Source organism: Pleurodeles waltl, chromosome 2_1 (genome assembly GCF_031143425.1).
Source record: "Pleurodeles waltl isolate 20211129_DDA chromosome 2_1, aPleWal1.hap1.20221129, whole genome shotgun sequence".
Lineage (NCBI taxonomy): Eukaryota > Metazoa > Chordata > Amphibia > Caudata > Salamandridae > Pleurodeles > Pleurodeles waltl.
Window position 1 is genome coordinate 165,852,869 of NC_090438.1, and position 14,556 is coordinate 165,867,424.

A 14,556-nucleotide genomic window follows, 5' to 3' on the forward strand; every position below is an offset into this window, starting at 1 on the left:
AAAACATAGGCGCCTATGGAGAACAGGGGTGCTCCGGTTCGTCTGCCAGCAGGTACCTGCGTCCTCGGGAGGCAGACCAGGAGGGTTTTGTAGAACACTGGGGGGGAGGGGGGGAGTGGAGACAAGTAGGCACACAAAACACACCCTCAGTGGCACAGGGGCGGCCAGGTGCAGTGTGCAAAGCAGGCGTCGGGTTTTGTATAGATTTCAATAGAGGGACCTGGGGGTCACTCTAGTGGTGCTGGCAGGCAAAGGGACAGCCACCACCTGGGCTAGGCAGAGGGTCGCCTGGGGGTTGCTCCTGCACTGGAGTTCGGTTCCTTCAGGTCCTGGGGGCTGCGGGTGCAGTGTTGGTTCCAGGCGTTGGGTCCCTTGTTACAGGCAGTCACGGTCAGGGGGGGGAGCCTCTGGATTCTCTCTGCAGGCGTCGCTGTGGGGGCTCAAGTGGGTCATCTCTGGTTACTTACAGACTCGCAGTTGCCGGGGAGTCCTCCCTGAGGTGTTGGTTTTCTGCAGGTCGAGCCAGGGGAGTCGGGTGTAGAGTAAAGAGTCTCACGCTTCTGGCGGGAAACGTGAAGTCTTTGGAAGTTGCTTCTTTGTTGCAAAGAAGTAGCTGGTTTTGAACAGGGCCACTGTTCACGGGAGTTTCTTGGTCCTTTAGTCCAGGGCAGTCCTCTGAGGCTTCAGAGGTCGCTGGTCCCTGTCGAATGCATCGCTGGAGCAGGTTTTCGAAGTTGGAGACAGGCCGGTAGGACTGGGGCCACAGCAGTTGTCGTCTTCCTTCTTCTCTGCAGGCTTGTAGGTCAGCAGTCCTTCTTCTTTCTTCAGGTTGCAGGAATCTGATTTCCTAGGATCTGGGGAACCCCTAAATACTGAATTTAGGGGTGTGTTTAGGTCTGGGAGGGCAGTAGCCAATGGCTACTGTCCTTGAGGGTGGCTACACCCTCTTTGTGCCTCCTCCCTGTGGGGAGGGGGGCACACCCCTAATCCTTTTGGGGGAATCCTCCAAACTCAAGATGGAGGATTTCTCAAGGCAGGGTTCACCTCAGCTTAGGGCACCTTAGGGGCTGTCGTGACTGGTGGGTGACTCCTCTTTGTTTTTCTCATTATCTCCTCCAGCCTTGCCGCTAAAAGTGGGGGCAGTGGCCGGAGGGGCGTGCGTACGTTCAGAGCAACCCCAAAGTCACCACACCAGCAGCTCAGGGCCGGTCAGGTGCAGAGTTCAAAGTGGTGCCCAAAACACATAGGCTTCAATGGAGAAGGGGGTGCCCCGGTTCCAGTCTGCCAGCAGGTAAGTACCCGCGTCTTCGGAGGGCAGACCAGGGGGGTTTTGTAGGGCACCGGGGGGGACACAAGTTAGCACAGAAAGTACACCCTCAGCAGCACGGGGGTGGCTGGGTGCAGTGTGCCAACACACGTCGGGTTTGTCGTTGAAATCAATGGGAGACCAAGGGGTCTCTTCAGCGATGCAGGCAAGGGGGGGCTCCTCGGGGTAGCCACCACCTGGGCAATGGAGAGGGCCTCCTGGGGGTCACTCCTGTACTGGAGTTCCGATCCTTCGGGTCCTGGGGGCTGCGGGTGCAGGGTCTTTTCCAGGCATCGGGATCTGAGGGTCAGGCAGTCGCGGTCAGGGGGAGCCTCGGGATTCCCTCTGCAGGCGTTGCTGTGGGGGCTCAGGGGGGACAACTTTGGTTACTCACAGTCTCGGAGTCGCCGGGGAGTCCTCCCTGAAGTGCTCCACAAGTCGAGCCGGGGGTGTCGGGTGCAGAGTTGCAAGTCTCACGCTTCTGGCGGGAAATGCAGTTGTCTTTAAGTTGCTTCTTTGGAAACAAAGTTTCAGTCTTGGGTGAACAGGGCCGCTGTTCTCGAGAGTTTCTTGGTCCTTTTAGAGCAGGGCAGTCCTCTGAGGATTCAGAGGTCGCTGGTCCTGGGGAAAGCGTCGCTGGAGCAGTTTTCTTCCGAAGGGGGGAGACAGGCCGGTAGAGCTGGGGCCGAAGCAGTTGGTGTTTCCGTCTTCTCTGCAGAGTTTTTCAGCTCAGCAGTCCTCTTCTTCTTAGGTTGCAGGAATCTGAGTTCCTAGGTTCAGGAGAGCCCCTAAATACAGAATTTAGGGGTGTGTTTAGGTCAGGGAGGGCAGTAGCCAATGGCTACTATCCCGGAGGGTGGCTACACCCTCTTTGTGCCTCCTCCCAAGGGGAGGGGGGTCACATTCCTATCCCTATTGGGGGGATCCTCCATCTGCAAGATGGAGGATTCCTAAAAGTCAGAGTCACTTCAGCTCAGGTTGCCTTAGGGGCTGCCCTGACTGGTCAGTGACTCCTCCTTGTTTTTCTCATCATCTCCTCCGGCCTTGCCGCCAAAAGTGGGGCCGTGGCCGGAGGGGGCGGGCAACTCCACTAGCTGGAATGCCCTGTGGTGCTGGAACAAAGGGGGTGAGCCTTTGAGCCTCACCACCAGGTGTTACAGCTCCTGCAAGGGGGAGGTGATAAGCATATCCACCCAGTGCAGGCTTTGTTACTAGCCACAGAGTGACAAAGGCACTCTCCCCATGTGGCCAGCAACATGTCTCAAGTGTGGCAGGCTGATAAAACCAGTCAGCCTACACAGGTAGTTGGTTAAGGTTTCAAGGTGCACCTCTAAGGTGCCCTCTGGGGTGTATTTTACAATACAATGTACACTGGCATCAGTGTGCATTTATTGTGCTGATAAGTTTGATACCAAACTTCCCAGTTTTCAGTGTAGCCATTATGGTGCTGTGGAGTTCGTGTTTGACAGACTCCCAGACCATGTACTCTTATGGCTACCCTGCACTTACAATGTCTAAGGTTTGGCTTAGACACTGTAGGGGTACAGTGCTCATGCACTGGTACCCTCACCCATGGTATAGTGCACCCTGCCTTAGGGCTGTAAGGCCTGCTAGAGGGGTGATTTATCTATACTGCATAGGCAGTGTGAGGTTGGCATGGCACCCTGAGGGGAGTGCCATGTCGACTTACTCGTTTTGTCCTCACCAGCACACACAAGCTGGCAAGCAGTGTGTCTGTGCTGAGTGAGGGGTCCCCAGGGTGGCATAAGATATGCTGCAGCCCTTAGAGACCTTCCCTGGCATCAGGGCCCTTGGTACCAGGGGTACCAGTTACAAGGGACTTACCTGGATGCCAGGGTGTGCCAATTGTGTAAACAAAAGTACAGGTTAGGGAAAGAACACTGGTGCTGGGGCCTTTTAGCAGGCCTCAGCACACTTTCAATTGAAAACATAGCATCAGCAAAGGCAAAAAGTCAGGGGGTAACCATGCCAAGGAGGCATTTCTTTACACCTGGTGTCTGTGCTCTCTCTCCTCTAAATTCAGTTGCTGGTAAACGTTTGCACCTCACAGTTGGAAGCCTGGTGTACCCAAACATGTTGGAACCCTACAACTACACCAATGCCAGTGCTAATTGCGTGATACCATGTACTCTGGGGGTTCCTTAGGGAATCACCCAGTCCTGCCTCTACAGCCTTGTGGCATCTGCCTGCCAGCCAGCCCGCACACGCTGCTGCAGACCCTAGACACAGATTTGCCCTTCTGCTGCTGAGCCTAACTCGAGTCGGGGAAGGCAGAAAAAAGGGTGACCGCCTCTCCTTTAGAACTAGGTGTCTCTAAGCTGGGCTGGGGTGGCCTCCCAGTGTCAGCAGACTGCTTTGAAGTCTCCTTACATAAACTGGTTTGCACCAGTGCATGTAACCCCGGTTCCCGCTCTGGTGCAAAACCTCACAAAGGAGAGTGGAGAGACCACCTGCCTGTCCAGCTCCTCCCCTCTGCCACATTGCCGGTTGATTCTGCCATCTTGGAAACAAGGTAGGCAGAGACCCTCTTATGGAGGAGCTGCCCCTGTCCGCCACCCTCTCTACCCTCCGAGTTGTATGAGCACTGTCCTGTTCTTTTTCAGGTTCTTCACATCCTTAATCCACCTTTGGGTTACACTGTCCTGGTCCACAGGTCGCAACAGCAGCTGGAGAACCGGGTTTTCAATGCTACTTCACCCCTATGCACCTGAGCTCCCTCTTCTAGGTACTCCGATGTTCTGGGTATCCACGGGTTGGGGCACTCTCCAACCTCCTTTGTGCCAATTGATTTTCTCGAGGTCCAGTGGAAAGGGTCCTAAATCTTTAAAAATCAAACTGCGACAGTCCTGTGTTAGCCTATGGGACACCTGACTTAATGACAACACTGCACCCGGGAACCTGTGGGATTTCTGGTACTTACCTGTAGGAAGTTGGCTCTGTATGTGCTATTTCAAAGTAAGGAATAGCATGCAGAGAGTCCAAGGGTTCCCCTTAGAGGTAAAATAGTGGTAAAAAGAGATAATACTAATGCTCTATTTTGTGGTAGTGTGGTCGAGCAGTAGGCATTTGTTGTACATACACATAGACAATAAATGAGGTACACACACTCAGAGACAAATCCAGCCAATAGGTTTTGTATAGAAAAATATATTTTCTTAGTTTATTTTAAGAACCACAGGTTCAAATTTAACATGTAATATCTTGTTTGAAAGGTATTGCAGGTAAGTACATTAGGAACTTTGAATCATTTCAATTGCATGTATACTTTTCAAGTTATTCACAAATAGCTATTTCAAAAGTGGACACTTAGTGCAATTTTCACAGTTCCTGGGGGAGGTAAGTATTTGTTAGTTTTACCAGGTAAGTAAGACACCTACAGGGTTCAGTTCTTGGTCCAAGGTAGCCCACCGTTGGGGGTTCAGAGCAACCCCAAAGTCACCACACCAGCAGCTCAGGGCCGGTCAGGTGCAGAGTTCAAAGTGGTGCCCAAAACGCATAGGCTTCAATGGAGAGAAGGGGGTGCCCCGGTTCCGGTCTGCTTGCAGGTAAGTACCCGCGTCTTCGGAGGGCAGACCAGGGGGGTTTTGTAGGGCACCGGGGGGGGACACAAGCCCACACAGAAATTTCACACTCAGCGGCGCGGGGGCGGCCGGGTGCAGTGTTAGAACAAGCGTCAGGTTCGCAATGGAAGTCAATGAGAGATCAAGGGATCTCTTCAGCGCTGCAGGCAGGCAAGGGGGGGCTTCCTCGGGGAAACCTCCACTTGGGCAAGGGAGAGGGACTCCTGGGGGTCACTTCTGCAGTGAAAGTCCGGTCCTTCAGGTCCTGGGGCTGCGGGTGCAGGGTCTTTTCCAGGCGTCGGGACTTAGGTTTCAGAGAGTCGCGGTCAGGGGAAGCCTCGGGATTCCCTCTGCAGGCGGCGCTGTGGGGGCTCAGGGGGGACAGGTTTTGGTACTCACAGTCGTAGAGTAGTCCGGGGGTCCTCCCTGAGGTGTTGGTTCTCCACCAGCCGAGTCGGGGTCGCCGGGTGCAGTGTTGCAAGTCTCACGCTTCTTGCGGGGAGATTGCAGGGTTCTTTAAAGCTGCTCCTTTGGATAAAGTTGCAGTCTTTTTGGAGCAGGTCCGCTGTCCTCGGGAGTTTCTTGTCGTCGTCGAAGCAGGGCAGTCTTCAGAGGATTCAGAGGTCGCTGGTCCCTTTGGAAGGCGTCGCTGGAGCAGAGTTCTTTGGAAGGCAGGAGACAGGCCGGTGAGTTTCTGGAGCCAAGGCAGTTGTTGTCTTCTGGTCTTCCTCTGCAGGGGTTTTCAGCTAGGCAGTCCTTCTTCTTGTTGTTGCAGGAATCTAATTTCTAGGTTCAGGGAGAGCCCTTAAATACTAAATTTAAGGGCGTGTTTAGGTCTGGGGGGTTAGTAGCCAATGGCTACTAGCCCTGAGGGTGGGTACACCCTCTTTGTGCCTCCTCCCAAGGGGAGGGGGTCACATTCCTATCCCTATTGGGGGAATCCTCCTTCTTCAAGATGGAGGATTTCTAAAAGTCAGAGGCACCTCAGCTCAGGACACCTTAGGGGCTGTCCTGACTGGCCAGTGACTCCTCCTTGTTTTTCTCATTATCTCTCCTGGACTTGCCGCCAAAAGTGGGGGCTGGGTCCAGGAGGCGGGCATCTCCACTAGCTGGAGTGCCCTGGGGCATTGTAACACGAAGCCTGAGCCTTTGAGGCTCACTGCTAGGTGTTACAGTTCCTGCAGGGGGGAGGTGTGAAGCACCTCCACCCAGAGCAGGCTTTGTTTCTGTCCTCAGAGAGCACAAAGGCTCTCACCGCATGAGGTCAGACACTCGTCTCTCAGCAGCAGGCTGGCACAGACCAGTCAGTCCTGCACTGAACAATTGGGTAAAATACAGGGGGTATCTCTAAGATGCCCTCTGTGTGCATTTTTTAATAAATCCAACACTGGCATCAGTGTGGGTTTATTATTCTGAGAAGTTTGATACTAAACTTCCCAGTATTCAGTGTAGCCATTATGGAGCTGTGGAGTTCGTTTTTGACAGACTCCCAGCCCATATACTCTTATGGCTACCCTGCACTTACAATGTCTAAGGTTTTGCTTAGACACTGTAGGGGCATAGTGCTCATACACATATGCCCTCACCTGTGGTATAGTGCACCCTGACTTAGGGCTGTAAGGCCTACTAGAGGGGTGACTTACCTATGCCACAGGCAGTGGGAGGTTGGCATGGCACCCTGAGGGGAGTGCCATGTCGACTTAGTCATTTTCTCCCCATCAGCACACACAAGCTGGCAAGCAGTGTGTCTGTGCTGAGTGAGGGGTCCCTAGGGTGGCATAAGACATGCTGCAGCCCTTAGAGACCTTCCCTGGCATCAGGGCCCTTGGTACCAGGGGTACCAGTTACAAGGGACTTACCTAGGTGCCAGGGTTGTGCCAATTGTGGAAACAATGGTACATTTTAGGTGAAAGAACACTGGTGCTGGGGCCTGGTTAGCAGGGTCCCAGCACACTTCTCAGTCAAGTCAGCATCAGTATCAGGCAAAAAGTGGGGGGTAACTGCAACAGGGAGCCATTTCTTTACATTACCTCTGGTAATTTCCTACTTCCCCAGCCCCTGGGATCCTAACACACTTACCTTGGTTGGACACCTCCATTCTTATACCACTTTCTTAGTATATGGTTTGGCCCCGCCCTAAGGCTCCATGTATTTTTATATTTTTCCTCCTAAGTGTATATTTTTGTGTGTTGATATTTACCGGGTGGAGATATAACAATGTAAGAGTAACTTTAGTGTTGTACTAAGGAAACCTTTATTTTTGCAACACCTAATGTGGTTCTTTCTTGTGATTGGTTACTGACTGACTATTGTGGTATTGGAAGTGCTTTACACTCCTTCTTGATAAGCTTTAGCTACTCACCATAGCTAACCACAGAGAGCTTTTGCTTTCTGAACACCTAAACACTATCACTGAGAGTTGCCTGGACTCAGTATAGTGTGCCACACTATAGGTGTACACAATAAACTGAGCCAGCCTCCTACAGCGCATCCCCCACCCCGCCACCGGTGATGGACCCCGATGGCCCAAGAACCCTCTGCACCAGACTGAGAAGAGGATCACTGATGTTCCTATTTCCCAGAGCATTGCACGAATTGAGCCCACTTGGTGGCTCACCCGGATTGGACCCCCGGTCCTGATCTGCAGCCTCTTTCCAACCGGACCAATCCCCATTGACTGGCATTGAACACTCATCGCTGTACTACAGCTCTGCACCCGGCTCCCCCAGTGCTGCACAGTGTGAACTGTTGGTGTGGCCTTGGACTTTGCCTCATACTCATTTTAAGTCCAGGAGATTGGGCCCATAAATCGCTGTACTCTACCTGTATGCCGTATTTGTTCTACCTCTGTAAGGAAGCCTAAGGCTGCTCGACCACACTACCCCCAAAAGTGTACCTTGGGATTGCTAGAGCAAACCCCAGTCCACTTGTAAGGGAACCCCTGGAATCTTTTCAGGATATACCTCATTTTGGTGTACTGTATAAAGAGACAGCTTCCTACTGTTTACCTAAGCCCATATTCCTCACCGACCATCGCATCCTTGCTGTTCAGTGAATTTGTCTCTTGTTAAAATATTCCAAGTCTAGAAATCTGCACGCTGGTTGACACCAAGTTTCTGTTGGTTTTCTGTGATAGCCTCAAAAGCAACTAACATCAGCATGTGGGAGTGGCACCTATATTTGCTCTTCAAGTCATTTCCTAAGCTTCATGGCATCCATATCGAGTTGCACAGCACCACCTGATGGAGTGCAGAGTTGCTGTTCAAATGTTTCTGCATCTAATCTGACCAATGGGGAAGTATTCAAAAGGTGAGGAATCTTGAGTTAGTCTCTATCAGAAAGAGCATTGCCGAAAGTGAGTATCTTGTTCTCCCGTACCTTAATGACTGGCTGCTGAACACAGGCTTGTCTCAAAGTTGTAAATCACCTCCAGACGACAGCCAACCTATTGGCATTGTGTTTGTTTCTTCAAGGTGCCGAAGTTGCACCCGACTCCTTCACAGTGGCTCCATTTCATTGAAGAAATCCTGAATACGATGCTCTTCTGAGTCCATCCAGTTGTTAAACAAGGTTGCAAGAGATCTGTAGTGGTGTCTGCTCAACTGCGATTGGACTGGTGCCAGAACCCACTCTCTAACCCACCCATAGCTAATGATCTTGATGACTACATCTTTGCTGGGTTGTGGAGGTTATCTGGGAGATGTGGCAATCAGAGGGATGTTGTCTCCAGCGGAGCCTCTCTTCCACATCAACCTGTAGGAGATGGGTGATTTGATTGGTACTGAAAGCGTTCCTCCCGACCATCAAGGGGACTCATTTGCAAGTTCTCACGGACAGCATAACCGCCAACAAAAATTGCACCAAACAGGGTGAAGTGGGTTTGTGGGTCCTGTAACAGAAAACCCTATGCCACTTAAAGTGGCTGAAGTCCTGTTTACCTCCCTGATTTACCAGGACCTGCCAGGAGTATTAATTGCCACACACTCAGCCTACAGTGCCTAGTGGATTACGAATGGCAGCTACACTCATCGGTGGCACAGGGCATCTTCCTAGAGTGAGAGAACCCTGACTTTATCTATTTGCCACTTCAGAGTATGCAGTGTCAAAGATTTTGCATGTAGTTGTGCCTTAGGCAGTCCTCCCTCAGACGCCTTCAATCAGCTTTAGAGATTGGGACACCTGTATGCCTTTCTGTCCCTTTCTCTCCTGCCCAGAGTACTGAAAAGATCAGAAAAGACCAGGCACAAGTCATCCTGGTTGCTCCAGACTGGGCGAGGAGGGTGTGGCACCTGATATTTCTGGTCATGAGCTCATATCGACCTGTTTGGCTACCCATTTTAGAGGAACCTTCTGTCGCAGCAACAGGGCAGAGTCTTTTACACAAGCCTGCGTATTTTACACCTCCATGCATGTAGAGTGGATTACAACAGTTGATGGCTTTCAACCATCCTGCCAAATGATTGGTGTCAAATTGGCAGCAAAGCATCCATCTACAAATCAGGATGCTGGGAGAAGTTTGTTGCCTGATGTTCCTTTCAACATACACAACCCCTGAATGCCCAGTTTTGATTTGTTCTCCAATTTTGTCTGTCTTTAGCCCAGTAAGGTCTTGCAGTGCAAACAATTTAAGGTCCCTTAGGTCTTCTTACGTTTACTTGATCAGTCATCCCTCTTCAGGTCACCGGTTGTGATATGTTTTTTTGAGGGACTGATCCATGTGTTCCTCTCTACTCCATTTGTGAGGCTGCAGGAGGACCATCATTTTGTACTCACTTACCAGATGTGCACTCTTTTCAAACCAGTGCACAGCTGTCCTCTCTCTCTACTTATCATCAAAACAGCATTCCTCATTGCCATATGGCATAGTGAGTGAAGTTCAGGTGCTGTACCTGGTCCCAACATTTATGTATTTCTTTCTGGATAAATTGGTCTCCTGACAAAAGTGGAATTCCTACCTCAGGTAGTCCTATCCTTCCACACAGGGCAAGCAGTCACCTTAATGGCTTTCTGTGCACCACCTCAGCTCTCTAAGGAGGAAGAGCAGCTTCTTTGCCTCAATCCTTTTACTTGGATCTAACTAGAGCATACCTACAAAATGACCAACCTTTTGACAGTTTTGTGGAGCCAGGAAAAGTAAGATTGCAGAAGATGACCATCTCCAGATGGATTGTGCTCTGCATAAAGATATGATATGGGCTAGCCAAAAAACATCGCCCAGAAGGCTTGCAAGCACACACAACCGTCTTGAATGCTACTACCACTGTGCTGACATGTAGTGTGCCAGTCTTGTACATCTATCAGACTGTGGCACAGGGGCTCCTCCACATGTTCACAAAGCATTACTGCCTTGAAGGCCAGGTCCAGTGGTATCTGTCTTGCAGGATTTCCTGATCCGAGCAATTTCACAAAAAACATCCCCTGAGGAGGTTCTATTTTGGTGTCTGTCCACAATGTGAGGAATATGCGCTTTTAAGTGTCTGTCAGAAGAACAAATTACTTACCTTCAGTAACACCTTTTCTGATTTAGACTTCATCTAACTGCTGATTCCTCACTGCCCTGCCCTCCTCCCCATTCTGTTGAATGGACCAAATAATTAATTAAAAAGATTTCAACTTAAAAGTCTTCCTAATGCAATATTCTGATTTCAGTGGCTCTGCTTCTGTGGGAGTGGATGGAGATCATAAACTGTCATCGGTGTGCACAGATGGTGCATGTAGGAAGTTGGCTCTGTATGTACTATTTCAAAGTAAGAAATAGAATGCACAGAGTCCAAGGGTTCCCCTTAGAGGTAAGATAGTGGCAAAAGAGATAATTCTAATGCTCTATTTTGTGGTAGTGTGGTCGAGCAGTAGGCTTATCAGACGGTAGTGTTAAGCATTTGTTGTACACACACAGGCAATAAATGAGGAACACACACTCAAAGACAATTCCAGGCCAATAGGTTTTTGTATAGAAAAATATATTTTCTTAGTTTATTTTAAGAACCACAGGTTCAAGATTTACAAGTAATACTTCAAATGAAAGGTATTTCACTTAGGTAACTTATGAACTTTGAATCAGCAAAATAGCATGTAGAGTTTTCACAAAAATGGCAATAAGCTATTTTAAAACTAGACACAGTGCAATTTTCAACAGTTCCTGGGGGAGGTAAGTGTTTGTTAGGTTTGCAGGTAAGTAAACCACCTACAGGGTTCAAAGTTGGGTCCAAGGTAGCCCACCGTTGGGGGTTCAGGGCAACCCCAAAGTTACCACACCAGCAGCTCATGGCCGGTCAGGTGCAGAGGTCAAAATGGTGCCCAAAACGCATAGGCTTCAATGGAGAAGGGGGTTCCCCTGTTCCAGTCTGCCAGCAGGTCTTAAGAGGGCAGACCAGGGGTTTTTTGTAGGGCACCGGGAGGGGGGGTGGGGGGGGGGGACGACGGCACAAGTCAGCACAAAAAGTACACCCTCAGCGGCACGGGGGCAGCCGGGTGCAGAGTGCAAACAGGCGTCGGGTTTGCAATAGGTTTCAATGGGAGACCCAGGGGTCTCTTCAGCAAAGCAGGCAGGCAAGGGGGCTGCTCCTCGGGGTAGCCACCACCTGGGCAAGGGAGAGGGTCACCTGGGGGTCGCTTCTGCACTGGAGGTCGGATCCTTCAGGTCCTGGGGGCTGCGGGTGTAGTGTCTTTACCAGGCGTCGGGTTCTTAGAAGCAGGCAGTCGCGGTCAGGGGGAGCCTGTGGATTCCCTCTGCAGGCGTCGTTGGGGGGACTCAGGGTGGTCAACTCTGGCTACTCACAGGGTCGCAGTCACTGGGGAGTCCTCCCTGTAGTGTTGGTTCTCCGCAGGTCAAGTCTGGGGTGTCGGGTGCAGAGTGGAAAGTCTCACGCTTCCGGCGGGAAACGTGTTGTCTTTAAAAGTTGCTTCTTTGTTGCAAAGTTGCAGTCTTTGTGGAACAGGGCCGCTGTCCTCGGGAGTTCTTGGTCCTTTCAGATGCAGGGTAGTCCTCTGAGGCTTCAGAGGTCGCTGGACCCTGGGGAGCGCGTCGCTGTTGCAGTTTTTCTTGAAGTGGGGAGACAGGCCGGTAGGGCTGGGGCCAAAGCAGTTGGTGTCTGTCTTCTCTGCAGGGCTTTCAGGTCAGCAGTCCTTCTTCGTCTTCAGGTTGCAGGAATCTAGTTTCCTAGGTTCTGGGGTGCCCCTAAATACTGAATTTAGGGGTGTATTTAGGTTTGGGGGGTTAGTAGCCAATGGCTACTAGCCCTGAGTGTGGCTACACCCTCTTTGTGCCTCCTCCCTGTGGGGAGGGGGCACATCCCTAATCCTATTGGGGGAATCCTCCATCTGCAAGATGGAGGATTTCTAAGTCAGTCCCCTCAGCTCAGGACACCTTAGGGGCTGTCCTGACTGGCCAGTGACTCCTCCTTGTTTTTCTCATTATCTCCTCCGGCCTTGCCACCAAAAAGTGGGGCCGTGGCCGGAGGGGGCGGGCATCTCCACTAGCTGGAGCGCCCTGGGGCACTGTAACAAAGGGGGTGAGCCTTTGAGGCTCACCGCCAGGTGTTACAGTTCCTGCAGGGGGAGGTGAGAAGCACCTCCACCCAGTACAGGCTTTGTTACTAGCCACAGAGTGACAAAGGCACTCTCCCAATGTGGCCAGCAACATGTCTGGTGTATGGCAGGCTGGTAGAACTAGTCAGCCCACACTGGAAGTCGGGTATTTTTCAGGGGGCATCTCTAAGATGCCTTCTGGGGTGTATTTCACAATAACATGTACACTGGCATCAGTGTGCATTTATTGTGCTGAGAAGTTTGATACCAAACTTCCCAGTTTTCAGTGTAGCCATTATGGTGCTCTGGAGTTCGTGTTTGACAGACTCCCAGACCATATACTCTTATGGCTACCCTGCACGTACAATGTCTAAGGTTTTGCTTAGACACTGTAGGGGCATAGTGCTCATGCACCTATGCCCTCACCTATGGTATAGTGCGCCCTGTCTTAGGGCTGTAAGTCCTGCTAGAGGGGTGTCTTATCTATGCCATAGGCAGTGTGAGGTTGGCATGGCACCCTGAGGGGAGTGCCATGTCGACTTAGTCATTTTCTCCCCACCAGCACACACAAGCTGGCAAGCAATGTGTCTGTCCTGAGTGAGGGGTCTCCAGGGTGGCAAAAGACATGCTGCAGCCCTTAGAGACCTTCCCTGGCATCAGGGCCCTTGGTACCAGGGGTACCAGTTACAAGGGACTTACCTGGATGCCAGGGTGTGCCAATTGTGTAACAAAAGTACAGGTTAGGGAAAGAAGACTGGTGCTGGGGCCTGGTTAGCAGGCCTCAGCACACTTTCACATCATAACTTGGCAACGGCAAAAAGTCAGGGGGTAACCATGCCAAGGAGGCATTTCCCTGCAGTGCAGATATAGGAGTTTGATGTCATATGCAGGGTTGGACGTACCTGACATGGAGCCACACAATATTACCTGTTGACACGTGAGAATTTCTCAAAGTTTTGGGATCCAGGGGAAATTCACAAGGTGAGGAAACTGCACTTAGTTTCTAGTAGAACAGACATTACCGAAGGTCAGTAACTTGTTCTTTTCTAGTAGTGTTTGATGTTAGATTAGTAACGTTTGTTATTAAAAACATTTTTTTTTTGTAGGAATGTGGAAATTATCCAGGATTTATCACCATATTAAGAGCAACCGGATTTGATGGTGGCAACAAGGCTGATCAGTTAGACTATGAGAATTTCAGACATGTTGTTCACAAATGGCATTATAAGCTAACAAAGGTAAAAGGCAATTACACTGCCTTGTTTTTTTTCCCTAAATAAACCTACACATAAAATTCTGCACAATTGAGGAAAATCCTGTAATAGAATATTGTTTTGTTTTAGGCATCTGTACATTGCCTTGAAACTGGTGAATATACTCATATTAGAAACATCCTGATTGTGCTTACCAAAATCCTTCCTTGGTACCCGAAGGTTTTCAACTTAGGACAAGCCTTGGAAAGAAGAGTGCACAAGATCTGTCAGGAAGAGAAAGAGAAGAGACCTGATCTATATGCATTGGCCATGGGGTAACACTATTTTAAAGCAAAATGTGATTGCGATAAACTGTAAGGAATGTTGAATAATGACTGAATTAATCTATAAACCACAGTATTAATCACATCAGTTCATCTCTGATACGATACATATTTTGCCTATGACAACTAAATCTGCTGGGTAGCTAGATGAACAGACCTGACTGAAGGGCACTGGTGGGTACCCATAAGTTTGCTAACTTTTTTGACAAAATGTTTTTTAAATGTCACAAATTTAAAATCCAGACAATTGAAGCTGCTGTATGCATCTGGTTGTTTAACTCATCACTTTGGAAGTCACTTTCCCCTTTTTCAAGAGGGAATTTAAACAGCTCGAAGGCTTTTTGTAATTTGCGCACTAAAGGCAGAAAATAATTCTGAGTGCCTATGCATAAGAATGTGATGCCTCACCAGTTTCAAGGTTTGATGATAAACCTGCGCTTTCATCATCAGATATGGAACAATACATTTTGACATCTAGTGGGGGATATAATTATAGACACTCCTTTGCTTATGGTAGCTGTGTATGAAAGAATAACTTTCTATGTCATTCAGTTTTCCTGTGCTGGAATTTGTGTTTTTCTTTGCTATTAGTGTTTGCATGATGT

General features: G+C 49.9%; 1 protein-coding gene across 2 annotated transcripts in view; it reads left to right on the forward strand.

The window, feature by feature from the left end:
* THOC2 (THO complex subunit 2) overlaps positions 1-14,556 on the forward strand; it is a 900,323-nt gene that overhangs the window by 619,520 nt on the left and 266,247 nt on the right. For both annotated transcript variants that reach the window (XM_069211944.1, XM_069211952.1), the window contains exons 27-28: positions 13,521-13,652; positions 13,758-13,942. In XM_069211944.1, the coding sequence (XP_069068045.1) occupies positions 13,521-13,652; positions 13,758-13,942 (317 nt within the window). The remainder of the gene's footprint in view (positions 1-13,520; positions 13,653-13,757; positions 13,943-14,556) is intronic.